General features: G+C 46.5%; 1 protein-coding gene across 8 annotated transcripts in view; it reads right to left on the reverse strand.

The window, feature by feature from the left end:
- ACSL6 (acyl-CoA synthetase long chain family member 6) overlaps nucleotides 1-19,147 on the reverse strand; it is a 65,724-nt gene that overhangs the window by 21,199 nt on the left and 25,378 nt on the right. For 6 of the 8 annotated variants that reach the window (XM_045058681.1, XM_011281980.4, XM_011281973.4 and 3 more), the window contains 8 exons: nucleotides 10,910-10,983; nucleotides 9,250-9,327; nucleotides 7,688-7,822; nucleotides 7,161-7,295; nucleotides 6,006-6,101; nucleotides 4,607-4,679; nucleotides 1,532-1,620; nucleotides 689-805 (listed from right to left, as the gene is read on the reverse strand). In XM_045058681.1, coding sequence (XP_044914616.1) covers nucleotides 689-805; nucleotides 1,532-1,620; nucleotides 4,607-4,679; nucleotides 6,006-6,101; nucleotides 7,161-7,295; nucleotides 7,688-7,822; nucleotides 9,250-9,327; nucleotides 10,910-10,983 — 797 coding nt within the window. Of the gene's footprint in view, nucleotides 1-688; nucleotides 806-1,531; nucleotides 1,621-4,606; nucleotides 4,680-6,005; nucleotides 6,102-7,160; nucleotides 7,296-7,687; nucleotides 7,823-9,114; nucleotides 9,193-9,249; nucleotides 9,328-10,909; nucleotides 10,984-19,147 lie in introns of all 8 variants that reach the window. The other 2 variants (XM_023254930.2, XM_045058680.1) reach the window with 2 other exon arrangements.

Here is a 19,147-nt window from a genome sequence, read left to right on the forward strand (position 1 = left end):
CGTGCACCAGGCATTGTATTAACTGCTCTGCAGGTGTAACTCATTTGTTCCTCACAACAACCGTAGAGGTAAGCAGTGTCATTATCCCCACTTTACAAATGCCAGAATGAGGCCCAACAACTGGGTCTGGCTGCGTCACAGCCAAAGAATGTCATGTAGCCTTACTCTTTTACTCCACAAAAAAGTCTGTGGCCCCAGAGAGGGATGAGACTTCGGGAAAAGGCCTCAGAGCAACTGCTGACGGAGCCAAAGGAACTCAGATACCCTCCCACCCAGTTCCAAGCTTTTCTCACTGCTCTTGGCTAGGGGCCAGCATCTGTGGGCTCCTGGGCCCTGCCTTTCTCAGACCTCCCAGGGCTATGAACTCCCTGTGTCTTGCACTCCACCCACTGGATTCCACAGCACTGTCTGATCTGTATCAGAGAAAGAGATAAGGTAGGGAGTGGATCTTAAACTCCAGCTCTACCCTCCCATAAAGATCTCTATCCCCTTTATCAGGAGGATGGACAAGAAAGCTTTTGGGGGCAAGGTAAGGAAGAACCTCCCAATCCCCGAATGGCTAATTCAGTTCCTGAATGGCTAATTGTCAGGGCAGGTAAGGAGAAGACTTTTGCCTCTGAAGTGAACCAGATTACACACCCTCGCACCACCAGCATGTATGAGGAGCCATGGTTGCAAACATACGCACCGGCAGCCATTTCCCAATGTCTCCAGTATGAAGCCAGCCGTCACTGTCCAGGGCCTCTTTTGTCCTGTCTGGATCTTTCAAGTAACCTTTGAACACATTTGGTCCTCTCACACATATCTGTGGGGACAAACACCAGGTTTCTGTCAGCCCACAGCATGAGGGGTCCTGAAGGGAGGCTGGTGTGAGACACACATAGAATAAGGTATCCTATTCCTCAGGAAATGCACTGCGGAGAATGCAGTGGCAGAGAGAGAGGACAGGAGCAGCTACCAGCAGATTGTCACCTGTCTCCCGCTTCTCTTAAACACCATCTTCTGTCCTTGCCATCTCTTCTCCCTGTCCTGGCCATCCCAGGCCTCCTTCCCTCCCTCCCTTTAGCATATGCTGCTTTGTGACACTGGATGGGGTCTCCTCAGGGATTGATAACTGGCTAATTCCCCAGACATGCTTGAGCCCTCTTCTTCATGACTAGGCAGTCAGCTTTCTCATCTACTCCCATACGGTAAACAAGGACAGGCCAGCACTACCTACCCCTTCTGGCCTAGCTGCAAGTGGTACTGTTTCTGCTGGGACAGAAACATAGTAACAGGCCAAGTCAGTTAGGAAAAAAAAAAATGAATTAAAAAAAAAAGTTTGGGAATTTCAAGTCTTGATTTAGACCAGCCCAGTCCCAACCTTGGGGGTTGGTTGCTTCATTAATAGGAGAGGAAATGCTGAATTAAACAGAGTCAAATAAATCAGTAAGTTAAAGTGACTTTACATGTAAGGTGAAAGAAAAATAATTCCCTTTCACTCACTCTATGTGGCATCCACAGACATGCACAGCTAAATTCCTAAGTTTACCTCTCCCTCTCCTTTGTAGGTCCAATAGTTCAGTTCCTCGACATCGACGAGCTTGATATGATTGCAGGGCAGAGGTGCCCCTACATGCCCTACAACACCAAAGCAATATGGCATTTGTCAGTGTTCAGATCCATTTCAGCACTGAAGATGCTCCATGCCATGTAGAACCCCTCCAGTGGTCAAAGTGGGGAATTATGGAAGGAAAGCAATATATCTTTATTTATTTAATTTTACATGTTTTATTTATTTTTAAGAGAGAGAGGGGGACACAGACTACGAGTGGGGGAGGGGCAGAGAGATAGAGGGAAACACAGAATCCGAAGCAGGCTCCAGGCTCCGAGCTATCAGTACAGAGCCTGACGTGGGGCTCCAACTCGTGAATTGCGAGATCATGACCTGAGCTGAAGTTGGATGCTTAACCGACTGAGCCACCCACACAATCCAGAAAAGCAATATACCTTTAGATGAGCATTTGTCACAGGCAAGCACTGATGATAAAAAAAAAAAAAAAAAAAAAAAGGTCTGGAGAAAGAACAGGCCAATCTCTGTTAGGTCTGTTTTACATCTGAGTCTTAAAAAGCTAGACAGGCACACCTGGCCCAGCACCAACCTGAATAGGGTCTGTAGGGGGTTCATACCCACACCAACCACACTATCAGGACCTTTTACAATAGTGCCCATATTCAACATTTTTTCCCATTGTGAGACCCTTGGTTTTCGGATAATATATAGTCATCATCACTTTTCCTCCAGTCACCAGACTATTGATTAATGTGCATAGTAATCGTCTAGAAATCTTGTTAAAATACAGACTCTGATGAGGCCTAAGTATCTATGTCCCTTATGACACCAAGGCGATACTGATCCTTCTGGTCCACACATAAAACTTTGAGTAACAAAGGAATGGGAGACAAGGATGAGGTAACTCATCCCTGAAAGATACGACTTCAAATGTTGTTGGTCATATATACTCCAACCACAAAATTACATCTAAGTCATTTTCTAGTAACTGTGGTTGTTAACACAAGTCACTGGCAAGATAGAGGATTTTTAAGCAGGTGCTGGCCAAGGTCCTGAAAGAAAAGTGAGCCACGTAGATGAAAAATGAGGCTGACACTCTGGTTTCTCTTTTAAATGACAGGCTGCCAACTTTTACAATACTGTGCAAAGATATCTATCCTCTCATACTCAATAGCTTTGCAACTTTTTGCAGTAAATATGATTTAAAAAGGCAAAAACCTCAAAAATCTTACATAGGAAAATGTATAAGATGACATTAAGAGGGAAGAGAGTGTTCAGAAAGAAGGGGATGTGTGAGTGATCAGGAAATATGATGGCAACAATAAGAAAAGAGCTACTGTTCCAGGATCTCAGAAAACAGTACTTACAGTAAATTTTCCAGCAATAGAGAGATCAAAGAATTTATACGTAAGACAGGCTTTATTCAACTAGAGTGTGAAGAGATAAAACGTGGACAAAAATGCTTCTGTCCGTGATGTGGCCAGATATGATTTCAATTTGGAATCCACCTATCATGTTTCTGCTGACTGCCTCAAGGTGTTCTGAAAATAGCATTACATTATTGTGCATATTTCTTTTCCATGTGCATCACCCTAAGTTTTCTGGTTTGTAGTTGGGCAAACTTAAGGATGAAGAGTGGCTCCAGGCTCCCAGAGAAAGTTGGTATCCTCAAGGATTCTTTTGTTCTGTGCTTTTCAGATTCTTCCAGTGTTTGGTTTAAATTTGGTGATGGGCAATACATGGGCTACCTACTGCTTCCTCCTTGCCTTGAAAAGTGAATCTCTTCAGAATGAGGGCGTGGAAAGGGGCTGCTCCTTCCTGAAGTTGCTGTTTTCTTCCAGACATTAACATCATAGGACACCCCAGTTCCCAAAGAGCCTCAGAAATGGCCCTTTAAGAAATAGTGCTCTTGGGGCACCTGGATGGCTCAGTAGGTAAAGCATCCAACTTCAGCTCAGGTCATGATCTCACAGTTCATGAGTTTGAGCCTCGCGTTTGGCTCTATGCTGACAGCTCAAGAGCCTGCAGCCTGCTTTAGATTCTGTGTCTCCCTCTCTCTGCCCCTTGCCCGCTCACACTCTGTCTCTGTCTCTTTCTCTCTCTCTCTCAAAAGTAAAATAAGCATTAAAAAAAAAAGAAATAGTGCTCTATTCACTATGAACTTGCCTTTCTTTTGTAAATAATATCCAATTCATAGCCTACTTACTTCATTCTAAAACAACCACAACCAGGGGCGCCTGGGTGGCTCAGTTGGTTGAGCATCCAACTTTAGCTCAGGTAATGATTTCGCAGTCTGTGAGTATGAGCCCCACGTCAGGTTCTGTGCTGACAGCTCAGAGCCTGGAGCCTGTTTCAGATTCTCTCTCTCTCTCTCTCTCTCACTCTCTCTCTCTCTCTCTCTCTCTCTCTCCCCCTCTCTCACTCTCGGCCCCTCCCCTGCTCACACTCTGTCTCTCTTGCTCTCAAAAATAATAAATAAACATTAAAAAATTGTTATAAAACAACCACAACCAAGGCTGTGTGGTATTTAGAACCTGCAAAATCCAATATACTGATACTGACTGATATTGAAAGCATTTTTCTACCTGGAACCGTATTCTGTCATGTACTACTTTTTTAAAATGACTTCTAGTTCTCTATAAAAGAAATAGGAAAATACAAAACATACTTGGAGAATACTAAAACATGTTACAAAAAGAACGACATCCATAATGCCACAACCCAGACATAATCACCATCAGTTTGTTTCTTCTTTTTCTGTCACTTTTTGAGATCTTGCTGTTTTTTTTTCAACGTTTATTTTTGGGACAGAGAGAGACAGAGCATGAACGGGGGAGGGGCAGAGAGAGAGGGAGACACAGAATCGAAAACAGGCTCCAGGCTCTGAGCCATCAGCCCAGAGCCTGACGCGGGGCTCGAACTCATGGACCGCGAGATCGTAACCTGGCTGAAGTCAGACCTTAACCGACTGTGCCACCCAGGCGCCCCGTGATCTTGCTGTTTTTAACTCAGCAGTGCCCCATGAGTCCCTCCCATACCTACAGGCCATCCTACCTGAGGTCCAGTCCCCAGGCGTGGTGAAGGTACATCCAGCCGTGCACTCAGTTTGGCCATAGCCTTCATAAACCTTCAAATGGAAAACAAAACCACACTGTAAGTATACATGCTCCTACAGCTGATGGCCTTCCCTTTTCAGCCAGCTAACTTCCCACTGAGCATCTAGCTGCTCCATGCTGGTGACAGAGGGAGGGAGGTGCTTTGGAGGTAGGTTTCTCCAGGTGAAACGGAACACAAACAACAGGTGTGACCACTTGGTTTGGAAGAAGGGTGATTTGTACCACAGACACTTAGTAGATAAGGTTATGTGGTTTGGGTTAAAGATTTCTGACCTATTTTCAACTACTGACTCTATTTTTCATTTGGATGATATGTATTAAAGGCAAATTTTTTTAAAGTTCATTTAGTTATTTTGAGAGAGACAGAGAGCACCAGCAAGGGAGGGGCAGAGAGAGGAAAAGAGAGAGAGAATCCCAAGCAGGCTCTGCACCGTCAGTGCATAGCCTGATGCAGGGCTTGAACCCACAACCATGAGACCATGACCTGAGCTGAAGTCAGACACTTAACCGACTGAGCCACCCAGGAGCCCATGGGTTTATTATTTTCTATTTTATGTGTAACATAATTCAGTTGTCAGCATATGTCTGGAAGAAGACAGAGAGAGAGATACAAAGTGAGGAGGGGAGGGGCAGAGCAAGGAGGGGAGAGAGAATCCCAAGCAGGCTCCACACTGTCAGTGCAGAGCCAGATGTGGGTCTCAAAGTCATCAACCAGTAAGAAATCATGACCTGAGCTGAAATCAAGAGCTGGACACTTAACTGACTGAGCCACCTATGCACCTCAAAGACAAATATTTTAAAACCTACTGTAAGTTTTACTAGAACTCTGTTAGATATTCCCCTCCAGAGCATGTGCACGCACACATGCTCTCTCAATCTCTCAAAATAAATAAACGTTAAGAAAATATTAGTTGAACAGATAAATGAAAAAATGAATATTTTAGAGATGACAAAACCTACTGAACCAAATAAAAAAACATCAGTGAACTTTGATCCCCCTCTCTAGTGCTCTTTTTCTGGGTTGGGAGATATTTTGCAGGATGGAGAACTCAGAGATGCTATTGCAGGTGTGGTATGGGTTCTCCAGCACAATTATGATCCACATGTAGTTTATCTGACCCCTTTTCCTAGAGTAGATACAATTGGACTTTGTAGGATATCACAAGATCATCCTGGCTTTCACTGAGCCTTTTTTCATCCTCAGAGGAGGGAGCTTTTGTCCCCCTAAAATTTTGCCCCCAGGATCTTCCTCTATACAGTAGAGGGTGTAGTGGGCTCCCTGCTCTGCCTTAACACACATCCCATTGCCCCTAGGGAAAGTCACATAAAGGCAATACCTGGCATCCCAGAGCTGCCCGGAGGAATCCCAGGACTGCTGGTGAAGCCGGAGCTGCTCCAGTAACAATCATCCGCACACACCCGCCAAGATTAGCCTGTGGGAAGAGAAAAGAACCTGCCAGTCTGGGCTGCTGAAGGTGGCATCTAACCCATCTGGGCCTCTTTCAAGGTCAACATTCAACAGTTGGATCCGACCTGACCCTAGGTCAGGTTTAAAAGAGAAGGCCTGAGGCTTTATAACATGTGAGCTGAAGATTCAGTCCCTTCTCCTTACAAATTAATCAACCCAATCAGCTTTGCAACTGGACCCACAAAATGGCCAACTTCTCTTTGCCTTTGGAGGTAAGTGCCACTCTTCTGGGCAGTGTTCTGTATGTTCTGTAATTTTGGTTCTCCCTTCCTTGAAATGAACAGCTTTCCTCTCATTCTCCCATCATCTGCCAGCAGCCAAAACAATTACTTAGAACAATTTCTTCCCACTTCCATCTTAATGGCATAGCCTTTTTTCATTTATAAATCAATACTGTTTTCTGCTCTATTGACTATGCACTGCATAGGACAAAGAATTGTTTCTGTAAGTTGAGCCAAGAGAGTTTAAATATTAATTTTCTTAGAGCTAAAAATAGGGTAGTAAGAAAAAACGAGTAATGCTATGAATTAGCTATAGATTCTTTGGGTAATGCAGAGCTTGACAACTTAAATGAGGATACAGAAGTGAGTAATTCATGATCAGTCTGCACTGGTAGGGGTTGAAGATGTAGCTAACAGGAAGGGAAAGGAAGATTCTTGGTCACCTTGCTAGAACCTAGTGTTGCTGGGAAGCCAGCATGGCCAAGGCTACTGGGAAAGGCAAGAGAAACTTCGGGCCACAGAAGCTCCTGATGGACCTGACCATAAAAGGGCAAAGTTGCCCCAATGCCTGGGAAGACCAACAGATCTATTTTCCAGGAGTCCTTCTTGCTGGTTGCCTTTTGGCAAATATCACACACATCCAAATAACAAAAATGAGTCCTTTAATATTTCAATGTTAGTTTAAGCTTTGACTTCATGAGCAAATGAATTATCATTTTATAAGCCCACGGGAATGGGTTTCTCCAATTTTTCTATAAGGCCACTTTGGTGTCACTCCATAATAACACTGTTTGTTTTCTTACCTGAATCTTATTAAAGAAGAGTTCGTCCCAGATGCTATCATTCCTGATGATTCCCTTTCGGACCTCAGCCTGTTTACGCTTTGCTGCAAACTCCAGGAGCCAGCGCTTTAATGGTGTGTCTGCTTGGCTAAAGATCTGAGGAACAGAAGTTGGAAGGAGCTGTTGGCCCCGTGTACTACCTCTAGACAGATCCCCCCAGAAAGAAGGCCCAGACTAACCAAAAGAGAAGCTCCATTTTGCCCCTGCAGGACATCAGTGGATGTGACACCCAGCTAAAGTGAACATTACCAATGTCTGGCCACATTGTAGGGATGGAAATTCCTTAAGAAAAATCTGTCCAAACAGGGTTTTGGAGAATGGGAAGAAAACAGGATAAGGAAGGGGACAGTGAAGGAATACAAGAAAGGAGGTTAACTTCCAGGACCTGGGGGAGGAGGCATGGAAAGCCTGCCTGGGGCTTCAGACCCTGTACAGTCAAGCAGACACACAGCATATCAGCCTGGCTAGAGACCCCCTCTGGGGCTTACCTTGTCATACATCCGGTTCAGTAATCGAGGGACCACAGGGAAGATGGTGGGGCACAGAGCCTTCATGTCATCTGAGAGGAGACGGATATCTCCCTGGAAGAAGCCTACGCGCCCTCCATGGCAGTAGACGACAGACTGGAGGGAGAGGACAGGAAGGGAGGAGTCCCTCAGGGTGATCACTCCTGGCTGCAGTCCAAAGCTCTGCCCTACATGGAGGGCGCCCGTGACCCCCTATCCCAGCACCAGCTTCTGCCATGAGACACTTAAGAATGCTGTCTGGGGTGCCCCCCGTTTCCCACTAAGTCCCACTCAGGCACGGGGTGAAGCAGCAGGAGACAGGGAGGAATCCTGGGTCTTTGGGAGATGCCAGAGCAGCCAACTTCACTGGTTCCTGCTCCCTCATGCTCAACTCCCAAGCCCTGGGCAAGGACCTCCCTGGGGTCTCAGGTCTCTGAGCTATACTGCATCTTATCAGTAGATCTGATCCAGATCTGTGGATCTGCCCCAGGGACACCTCAGCAACTCTGGAAGGGTGTGCAGTGCCTGTGAGTACCGTGGGACAATGCTAACGCTGGCTCTGGGTATTGTTTGGTGGAGGGGGGCCAAAAGGGGGGGTGTCCTGGATGGTTCTTGATGAGGTTAGGAATATTCCAGGGGCCTAATGCATGTGCCTTTCTTTAATGTTCACAGCACCCCTATAAGTGAGGCAGCATTTATATCTCCATTTTGCAGATGAGGAATGGAAAAATCAGAGAGGTAAAGGGACTTGCCCAGAGTCGCAAAACTAGTTCATAGTAATGAACTATGGCATTCTAATCTATGTCTAAAAGCTGGAAAGCATTGCCCTAATATACCAGCCCTCCCCCAAGATAGATGGGAGAGGCTTTAGAAGATATAGCTCATTCATAAGCTGGCCCCCTGAGTGACCCATGTGTGGAAAATTATTTGTTCCCACTACCTCATGGGGACTCCCCCCACTCCCTCTACGCTCCTGTAAAGCCTATCTCAGGGCCAATCATAATGCCAGTCCCATCTCCAGAGCGAGGGATCATGACAGTTTGATTCCCCAACTTTACTGTCTTGTTTTCTTTTCCAGGAGTTGGCGAGTTTTGGAAGTTATGGTATGGAAATGTCTTGGCCATAAGTGGAGCCATATGGCACAGAGTGTGAATGGTAAAAATACTTCTGCAAAGCTATAGTTCTCTCTGAGCACAGGCCATCACCTGGGGCCTCTCTCAGAGGAGTTACACCCACAGGGAAAACAAGGCAGACCTGGGGTCTTCCCTGGAGTCCTCCCAGGACCCCTGTGGTACCTGTCTGAGGACAGGGCAGTTTAGTTCTATTTCATGGCACCAGTGACAAGTGGCACTCTGGTAGGGTTCTGGGTTCTGGGCACAGAATGTGCCTCCCTGGAGCCAGGGCCTTACCTGAACCATTCTCTCAAACATGTGTGCTAAAGGCAAATAGGAAATGTGCACATCCGCACATGTGGGAGCCCACTGACTCTGTAAGAAAACAGAAGGAGCCCAGGCAAGGCCCGGTCAGTCAGGTGGGCGTCTTACCTGGATTACTCTCTCAAACATGTGAGCCAAAGGCAGGAAGGAGATGAGCACATCGTCCTGTCTCGGAAAGATCACTTTCTGCAGGTGACGGGCATGGGAGACAGAAAGGAAAGAAAACACTGACAGGAAGACGACAAGAGAGTCATAAAACAATACAGAGAAAAATGGTCCTGGAGGGGCAAACAGGAAGAAGGGAAGGGAAATGGGGAGGTGGGTGGGGAGGAGAGAGAGAGAGAGAGAGAGAAAGGCAAGATGAGAGAGAGAAAAAAATGTGTGAGAGAAAGAGGAAGATGAAAGGCGCAGAAGAAGAGAGGGAGAGGGAGACAGGGCAGCGTAGGAGGCGGAGTGTTAGGGCGCAGCCAGTGGGTCTAGGTTATCTGCAGAAGCAAAAAGCTCAGTGAAGCACACATAAACCAGCAGAGCTGAGCTCCGCAGGGAAGTCTCCTCTGGGGCCAGACCCCACTTCGCCATCTCCCTGGGCCACCTGAGCCAGGAGTCCAAGGGGCTTGGCTTATCAGCACTTTCTAGTCCTTCTTCCAGAAAAGGGACCCAGGGAGCCCTGGGTCTATACCAGCTGTGGCTGGGGTATGAGCCCAGGACAAACAGATGGCTAAACCAGGCCTCACAAGCCAAGGTCTGGGGACAGGGCCTGTAGGGGAGGCCAAGAGGGAGCCCTGCTGCACCCCTCCTCCCTGGCCCACATCTCACAGATGGGACTGATCTCAGGGACAGGGGCTGCTCCAGCCAGGGGTGCCTGCACAAGGCCTGTGCCCAGGAGCAGGACATACCCTCAGGTGCTCTCCTTTGCTGGACTTCCCTGTCCCCCACCCTTTCACAGGGGCCTTTATTCTTCCAAGGCTGGCTTTTGAATGAGTCTGGACAAGCCCTGGGAACTGGGCAAACAGCTCCTGTCTTGGGTTCAGCCACCAACAGTCTCTTACAGTCTTTTACCAAAATCTATCAGTGTTTGGGGCATATGCTCCGTAATGCCATCTGGCAGGAATGCAGACAGTGATTTTTCTCCACTGTGGAGAAAAAGCCTAACTTAAGTGAAAAGGAACATTCCTTTCTCCTTAAGGAAGCTGCAGGAGACATGGATACTCACCACTTGTGGAAAAATGTCCTTCTTTCTTAGCCGGTTATAAAATGCTAACATGCTTTTGTCAGGCCAAGATATCAAGCTTTTTTTTTTTTTTTTTTTTGTTGGATTTTAGATTTACCTGTTTAAGTACAGTCTTACACATTAGCAGTCGCCATTGTTTCCCAGACTCTAGTAGTCCTTAAACACGAAATGACTGAATTAAACCCTGACCTATTTGAAAAACAAGTAATTAAGGATTACTTTCTAAATATAGGTACACATAAAAACCACAGATATCTCACTTTTTGCAGTTAAAAATGAAAAAGAGTTTTACAGGTCTTTCTGGGATCTTAGCACTTTTAGAAATCAAATTGGCTATTTTTCAGGTATGGATCACTTCAGGGTTTGAGGTTAAAATATCTATAAAGGTCAGATTGTACTAATGACAATAGAAACACCTGCCTGTGAAAGGCAGCTCAGATTACATCAGGGCAGAAAAAAGAAAGCAAACAAAAAAAACCTCTGAGACTTGAGGGTGTCCTCAAGAGACACCTGCTTTAGCGAGTCTACTTTATTCACCTCTGTCACTTTCAGAAAGCCTGAGAAATCAGCCACCACGTTCCCATGGGTGAGCATCGCACCTTTTGGGTTCCCTGAAAAGAGAAAGCACAAAAGGCAAATTAGTTGGAAGCTCAAGGGCCACTCCTTGAGAACAGTGCCCAAGTTGACAGCCCCAGACTGTTGGACCCAGACCCAGACCCAAGCCTCTGGTCTTCGTTGGCAGCCACTTCAGAGTCCTAGGCAGATGAATGCCATGTCAGAGACTTTCATCCTGTAGACACTCAAAGCCCACCTTGAGACTCCCAGCAGCTTAAACCAGAAGGCAGGTGACACAGCCACACAGGCAGGGTGACTCAAAGCCTGACAGGCTGGTTACTTGTGGCCTGTGCTCCCTAAGGGAGCACAGGTTCTCAGCCCCCTGCCTCTTCACCCAGTATGTGGAGCTGGTCTCTGAGCTAAACAGGTCTAATCTCCAGAATCCAACAGCCAACTGTGCTAGCAGAGGACTTCCTCACTGCATCCAGAATCAGGAAAGGCCCCGGGGTTAAGGCTAGGCTAGAGGTGCAGAGCGCTGGGGTAGACCCCCTGCTTGCTCATTGTCAAAGATGGGACATGGATATTCTTGCTTTATCTTGATAAGACTTCTCACTACTCCTTGTAGTGAAGCCCAGGTTTGTTAGAATGACTCAGAAGAGTCATTCTCTAGGTGAGGGACCCAGGGCGCAGGAGGCTGGGGAAGGAGGCCAGAGTGGTCACCATTTCACATCAGGGCGGACACAACACAGGCCGTATCTGGACACATCTGACTGGTCTCAACTCCTGGCCTTTCCCGTCACTGCCAGCATAACATGGGGAAGCCATTTCTCCTCTCTGTTTGCTTACCTGTAAAATAGGGACAATGCCCACCTCACAGGGCTTTCATAAGGTCTAAGAATATAATCCATGTGCAAAAGATGTTATTAGAAGTTTCCACTAAGGCAGCAGATACAACCACTGTGAAACTCCAAAAGTGAGAGGGCAGACCATGTGCAAACTTACCCAGGAAATATTAAATAAACCAATATGTTTAACTTTGCAACCGTCACCCAGAAAGAGGTAATAAAAGGACAAAGTGACTAGAGATTAAGAGAGTATTGTAGTATATGCCATAAAATTGTTCACTTTAAAATATTTAATAATGTTTAATTAAGCTATGTGAATTTTACCTCAGAGAGGAAGAGAAAGGAAGAAGGAAGAGGAGGAAGAGGAGGAGGAGGAAGGGGAAGAGGGAGAGGAATGGATTTGTGAAAAGAATTTCTTCAGAGAGAGCTACGCAGAGTTTTTTAGCCCATCCTCTCTCCCAACTTGAAACCCCAGCTAACTCAGAGCTCAATCATGTTCCCTGCAGCTGGGGATCCTGGTGAGAAATGTGAAGAAGACCGTGGCTGCAAAAAAATAATAAATCCCAGGGACTGCATATGGAGTTGGCAGAAGGAACATTAGTCTGAGGGGGTGATGGCAAGAACTGTGGGTTAAAAAGGAATCTTGTCCACAGGCACAAAATGTAGAGGAGGGAGTGCAAAGAGAACTCCTAAGTGGCACCACCTGAGTGGCTCAGTCAGTTGAGCATCCAACTCTTGATTTCAGCTCAGTTCATGATCTCAAGGTCTTGAGATCTAGCTTCACACCCAGCAGGGAGCTCACTTGAGATTCTCATTCCCTCTCTCCCTGCCCCCTCCCCTGCCTGCATGTGCACTCACACTCTATCTCTCACTCTCGCTCACTCTCTCTCTCAAAAACAAAACAAAACAAAACAAAACAAAACAAAACAAAACAAAACAAAAGGAGAACTCCTGAAAGTGTCCGTGACACAAAGAGCAGGTTTTAAGTGTTGCCCCAAACCATCAGAGAACTTCCCTTTCCCACTTCCTTATTCTCCCTTCCCACTTCCACCTGGTGGGAGAGGGCTAAAAGCTTCATTAGCAAGTGGGAGGAGGAGGAGAGACACCAGAGAAAGAGAGGAGAGCAGACCACCAAGCCCACAGCCAGCCCAAGGTGCGGAGGGAAGAAGTCACAGGAAAGTGGACCGATTCACACTTTGGACCGACACTTGTAGTTGTGAATTAAGACTGTCTGTGACTTACCACCCCCATGAAACTGACCTGAGAATGACCATAAAAGGCATGAGGTGCGTATGTTTTCACCCCCACTGAACAACTTTAAAGGAACAGATGGAGACAAAGGTAAAGTTGCTCACATAATTATCTCCCATTAGGCCTGTTTGCTCAACTTACTGGGGCTCCATCTGCCAGAAACAGGAGCATCAGTAATGGCTCCATCTCGGTCTGACCAAGATGTGTGATGGGTGAGGTTGTGTCAAATGCTCTGGGACACACGCCCATACTGACAAATCACAGAGATGATTCTGGGGACACAGAAGGTTACAGGGTTTTAACAGGTAACTATTAAAACATCTTTTTTTTTTTTTTTAATGAAGAAGATGCATGGGATCTGTTTCACCTCTGCTGGTCCTTCTCTTAACCCAGCATCTTTTCTCAAACCCAACCCCATATTAAGAAGCGTCCCTGGAGGCGTCTGGTTGGCTCAATTGGTTAAGCGTCCAACTTCGACTTTGGCTCAGGTCATGATCCCGCAGTCCATGAGTCTGAGCCCCAAACTGGTCTCTGTGCTGACAGCTCAGAGCCTGGAGCCTGCTTCAGATTCTGGGTCTCTCTCTCTCTCTCTCTCTGCCCCTCCCCTTCTCATGTGCTCTCTCTCTCTCTCTCTCTCTCTCTCTCTCTCTCTCTCTCTCTCTCTTTCAAATAAACAAACATTAAAAAAAAAAAAAAAGAAATGTCCCTGAATTGCCTCCTACATACAAATTCTACAGTCTCTGGGCCCACAAACAATTCTGAGAGTATCACCTGGGAATTTTCACCTGTGGATTCCCAAGTTCTACATGTTTCTAAAGAATAACACCAAAATACTAGATGTGAAATCAGAACTCCCACAAAATAGGGTCCAGTACTATAGAACTTCAGATCTGTGAGGGTGGCTGCCTTGCTCATGCCTAATGTAACCTCAGGGTGGGTGACCGAGAATTTCAAAAGAAAGTTGTCTTCATTAATGAAAATTTTCTGAAACCTCCATTAGGTTCAGTCCACAACACCTACAAGGGTAGTAGTTACCCAAGTCTGCTTAGGCAAATCTTTTTCCTCTCCAACATGATGAGAGAGGTTTAGACCTTTTAGAAACGAATGATTTCTTGTAGGTATAAGTGAAGTTTCATAAACTTCTAATGAGCTAAAGGATTTTTAAATATTCCCAGGAAAGGTTCAAATGATTTCAAGTCATCCCTTGACGTGGTCCCAAGGGACGAAGGAGAAGTACGTGTTGACAGCAAATCCTGGGAGAAGATGCAAGGTCAGAGTTAGGAGGCGGGAGGTCACTCTTTGGAAAGCTCTGTTTGCTTCTCTGATTCAGGACAAGTGCATGCATCTGACAGCAGTTTTTAAAAATGTGATATGGAAAATTTTTCAAGTTGCTCACATGGAGGAACTGGTGAGCATTCCTAGCTAGACCCATGGCAAAGTGACAGAACCACTGCTCTGTTTCTCTTATTATCTGGAGCAACATCAATGGCACCATCTTATCAACATGAGATCTACTGTCCATTCCCCACCTTCTACTGATAGGCTGGCCATCCCTTCATTTATTTTCTCTCCAGCTGCTGAAGGAAAAAAAAAAACCTCTTAGTTTCAGATTCCGCGGATGTCACTTTGGCTTTAACCAGTATTCCTGGGCTGGCCATCCATGGCTGATCTGCAGAAAGGCATTTCACTAGCTGAAGGTCTGCCCCAGACGGATGTTGGCTCCAAGTGAGAGCAGTTATGGGGTGAAGCTGAGCTCGAGGTCTCTCCTGCAGGGGTGGGATGGGAGTGGGGCTGGGAGCAGTGACGGGCCCTCTGGCTGGAGGTTCCTCTGGCTGCTGGCTTCCACTTTTACACAAAGGTGGGTTACAAAAGACACCGGTGACAGAAATGCTCTGGAAGTTTTATAATGCGGATAGAGTGTTCATCTCCCTGCTAGAGGCTCCCAACTCTTCTTCAGGATTGAGTCCTACTTTCATCAACCCCATATCCACCAATTTTTTGAACAATCAGACTTGAGAGCTGGTAGAAACACAAATAATAGCTATAATAGCAGCCAGGTACTGAAATCCATGACTGTGGCCACTGTGCTAGGCATCTCATACATACATACATGGTAACTCAGTTATTTCTTAAAACGGTCCATATTACAGATATCAGATGGCTTCATTTAATATTCAAGCAAGTTGAGGCTTAAGAGAGGTTAAGAAATTCTCCTAAAGCTGCACAGCAGGAATACCCAGATGTAGTTTTATGCATATGGCCACATAAGTCTTGAACTGAATGGCACAAAACAAATAGGTCAAAGAGAGTATTTTCCCAAGATCCCACTTTTGAGCAGCCACAGAGGTAAGGCCGATGGGCATTACATGCTCGGCTAAATGACTGCAGATGACTGAGCTTTCCTGGGTGCCCTCAATTAGAACAGAAGAGATGCTCCAATTCCAGGGGCCTCTACCCACTCTTCCTCCCTTCTTCTCCAGGCAGGGTACATCTCGTTCCTGCTGTATCCAGAAGCCTCCTCTCTCCCTCAATCCACACCGGAGTTTTAAGGGCTCTGCTCCACTGAGCAGCACCTCCCTTTCCTCTGTCTCTAGTGGCTCTTTTTCGATGACAAAAAACACTTTCAGGTGTTTCCATAACAAGAGCTCCACCCCCTCCATAGCCTCTTCCAGCTCCACTCTTGGTCTGTCATTCCTTCAAAGCTAATCTATTTTTCACATAGATTCTCCCTTACAGCATAACATACATATGTGGTAAATTGCCCAAATAAGTGTACAGATCCAATAGATTTTTTTGTTCCCAAAGCGAACTTACCTGGGCAACCAGCACCAGATCAAGAAATAGAACATCATAGGGCATCTGGGTGGCTCAGTCGGTTAAGCGTCCAACTTCAGCTCAAGTCATGATCTCACGAACTGTGGGTTCAAGCCCTGCGTTGGGCTCTGTGCTGACAGCTCAGAGCCTGGAGTCTGCTTTGGATTCTGTGTCTCCCCCTCTCTATGCCCCTCCCCTGCTTGCACTCTATCTGTCTCTCTCTCTCTCTCTCTCAAAAATAAATAAATATTAAAAACAATTTCTTTTTTTAAAGAACTAGAACATCATCAGCATTCCAGGGCAGCGTTATCCTGGACGGCAACCATTATCCTGACTTATAAAACCATAGACTAGTTTATTGTTCTTATAATTTTATACCAAAGAAATCATGCAATCTTTTGTGTCTGGTTTCTTTCACTCAGTGTACAGTAAGGGAGAGGATTCTATTGAGGTACACCATTCTATCGCTGATGGGCACTGGAGTTGTTTCCAGATTTTGACTATTCAAACAGCGATGTTTATCAACATTATGGAGCACGCCTTTTGGTGACATGGCCATGCTTCTTGAAGAAATTGTCCACATGTGCTGATGTGACATCCTCACCTCCCATTCACTCCTCATTCCACTGCAATCAGCTTCTGCTTCCAGCCTCCGCTCCACGATTAGCCTTTGCCAAGAGCACCAGCAGGCATTTCTGTGGTGGCATCCTCTGGGTATGGCAGCCACCAGACAACACTGACAGATTCTATTCACCTCTAGCTCAGCCTCCACTTGAAACTCTTGCCCTCATCATTCCTCTCCTGCCAGGGCTCCCAGGCCATGTTCCCAGACAGCTATTTCCTCACTCGACTCTCCTTTGAAGCAATATTTTCTTTCTTGCAGCCAATCCTTTGCACATGCTGTTCCCCATGCTGAGAATGCCCTTCCTCCTATTCTCCTCCAGCTACCAATCTTTCAGGACTCTGCTCCAGTGGACTCCACTGGGAATCCTTTCTGTCCTGCTCTTCTGACCTCTTGGTGGCATAGTGCTCCATGCACTCTGGGATGTGGACTCTTGAGGCAGTGACCACATTGAACTGAACTGCCCGGTAACATAAGCTGTGAGCTCATGAAGACAGGGGTCTGTCTTATCCATCCCCGTGACCTCAGCCCCTAGCACTAGGTCTGATGCATACTGGATGCTCCATAAATGAGCTGAATGAGTGAATCGATATAAGTTAGAAAAAGAATGCTAAAAGCATGGAGCTTGAGAAGGATATATTTAAAAAGATCGCTGTATTTTCTTCTCTGGGAAGAGAGGGTACATGAACTCATAGTACACGTCTTAACTATCACTCATGGCACCCAATTTCCCAAACAAGGCTATATTATACCCACAAATTCTCTTTGTGGGGGGTAGGGGCTATCAGATTCCAGTCCAGCTAATAGTCATTTTGGAATGAACAACGAACTATATACCCACCCAGTAGCCATCCCTGAGTGTAGACAAACACCATCCTCTCACCTCCTGCAGGACTGTCACAGCCTGACTAGGAGTTCCATAGCACTGGCTTATTCTGGGGATCCCCACAGATGTTTCCATCATATAGCAAGAAGAAAATCTTCCCAGAATGATTCCACCAGAATCATGAACCAAATGTCAGGTTTAGATCATACGTTCCATCTTTCCCCACTGAAAGAAGAGTGTGGGCCCCTGATGAAGCTGGGAACATAGTTCAGAAGAGAAGCTATATCCGGGGTTTGTGATGCTGAGGACAGGCAGGGCTGATGTGCTCGAAAACAGGATGGCTATCAGAGGCACAGCACAGGCTCATGTTAATGGCAAGGAAATCCAAGTACAGCTGAGCAGGGTGATAAGAGGTCTGCTCAATCCCCCAGCTCTGCCCTCGCACCAGCAGCGCTTCTATCGAGGGAGGCTTGGGCACTAAATCACAACCTGTTTTCCTGGCTCCATATAACCATCTTCCACCACACAGAGCTTGGGCAGGATGGCTTAGCTTCCAATTGTGATTTCATGGTTTGGAAAAGCATGGGACATGAGGCCTGCCCTCTACACCTAGGTGATAGCACATTTCTGCTCCATGAAGTTCTTCTCCAGATATGGAGGCCAATATGACCAAGTGACTCATTAAAAGCCTAGGGGCACTCTTGAACACCACGGGTCTAAAGGTAAAAGCCACGGTAGTAGGGCGCCTGTGTGGCTCAGTTGGTTAAATGTCTGACTCTTGATTTTGGCTCAGGTCATGATCTCATGGTTTGTGAGTTCTTTCTCCTGTGTTGGGCTCTGTGAGACAGTATGGAGCTTGCTTGGGATTCTCTTTCTCCCTCTCTCTCTCTGCCCCTACCCTGCTTGCTCTCTCTCTCAAAATAAATTTAAAAAATAAATACATAAAGGCCACAACAGTAACCTGTTTCCCAACCCAGGCTGGAGAGACATATCACCAAAATTTTACGTATGAAACTCATGACAAAAAAAACAAAAAACAAACAAACAAACAAACACCCACGTAAACCTGAAGGGCGTTTTTGAATTCTGCGTTGACTCCAGATGTCAGCTACTGGAGAGCAAGGACTATGCTATTTCTTTTCTGATAAAAAGTAGCTGTGGGGTGGAAATCCTCAAACCCACTGAGTTAATGGCAAAAATCCATCTCGATCTAACAAAGCCTTGTTTATCATGATCCATCCTCATGGCGGGTCTGCTTATGGGGCTGGGGAGGACCTGCCAAATGCCTTAGAGGCTGCATCTGCAGAGACTGTGCGAAGTTCCACTTTCACTGCCCACCCCATCAAGCGTTATCATCAAGGCAGGCCAGCCCTCCAACCAGAAGAAGAAGGCTGGAAACTTCTTGCCCATTCAAGGCTAGGACAAGTGACTTCCCAAGTCAATAGATGAGATGGAGTAGCAGCAGAGGAAGAGCACTGGGCCGGGGGTTCTGGAAAAAGGGCACAAGTCCCCTGCTTCCACTTGCTGGTGGCATCCACTCATATAGCATCCATGCCTGCTTGCCTCACAGGCCGTGCTGAGGCCCCAGCAGCTCAGTGACTGGGGGGAAAAGGCACTGCAGACTGTGAAGTGCTGTGCCTGTGGCCACACCCCTCCTGTGCACCCTGCCTCCTCCAGGCAGCCTTCCTTGGCTATCCCTGCTGATGCTGCCCTATGCACTCCTCTGTCAGCACCAGGCATGGGGTGAATCATTTCTGCTTGTCCTCATCCGACATCCACGCCCACAGCATACCAGCCCCATCCTTCAGAGTTTCTGCACTGCCTTTTTCCACACCATTCCCTCTCTGGCACTTTCAACCACC

This window comes from Felis catus, chromosome A1 (genome assembly GCF_018350175.1).
Source record: "Felis catus isolate Fca126 chromosome A1, F.catus_Fca126_mat1.0, whole genome shotgun sequence".
Lineage (NCBI taxonomy): Eukaryota > Metazoa > Chordata > Mammalia > Carnivora > Felidae > Felis > Felis catus.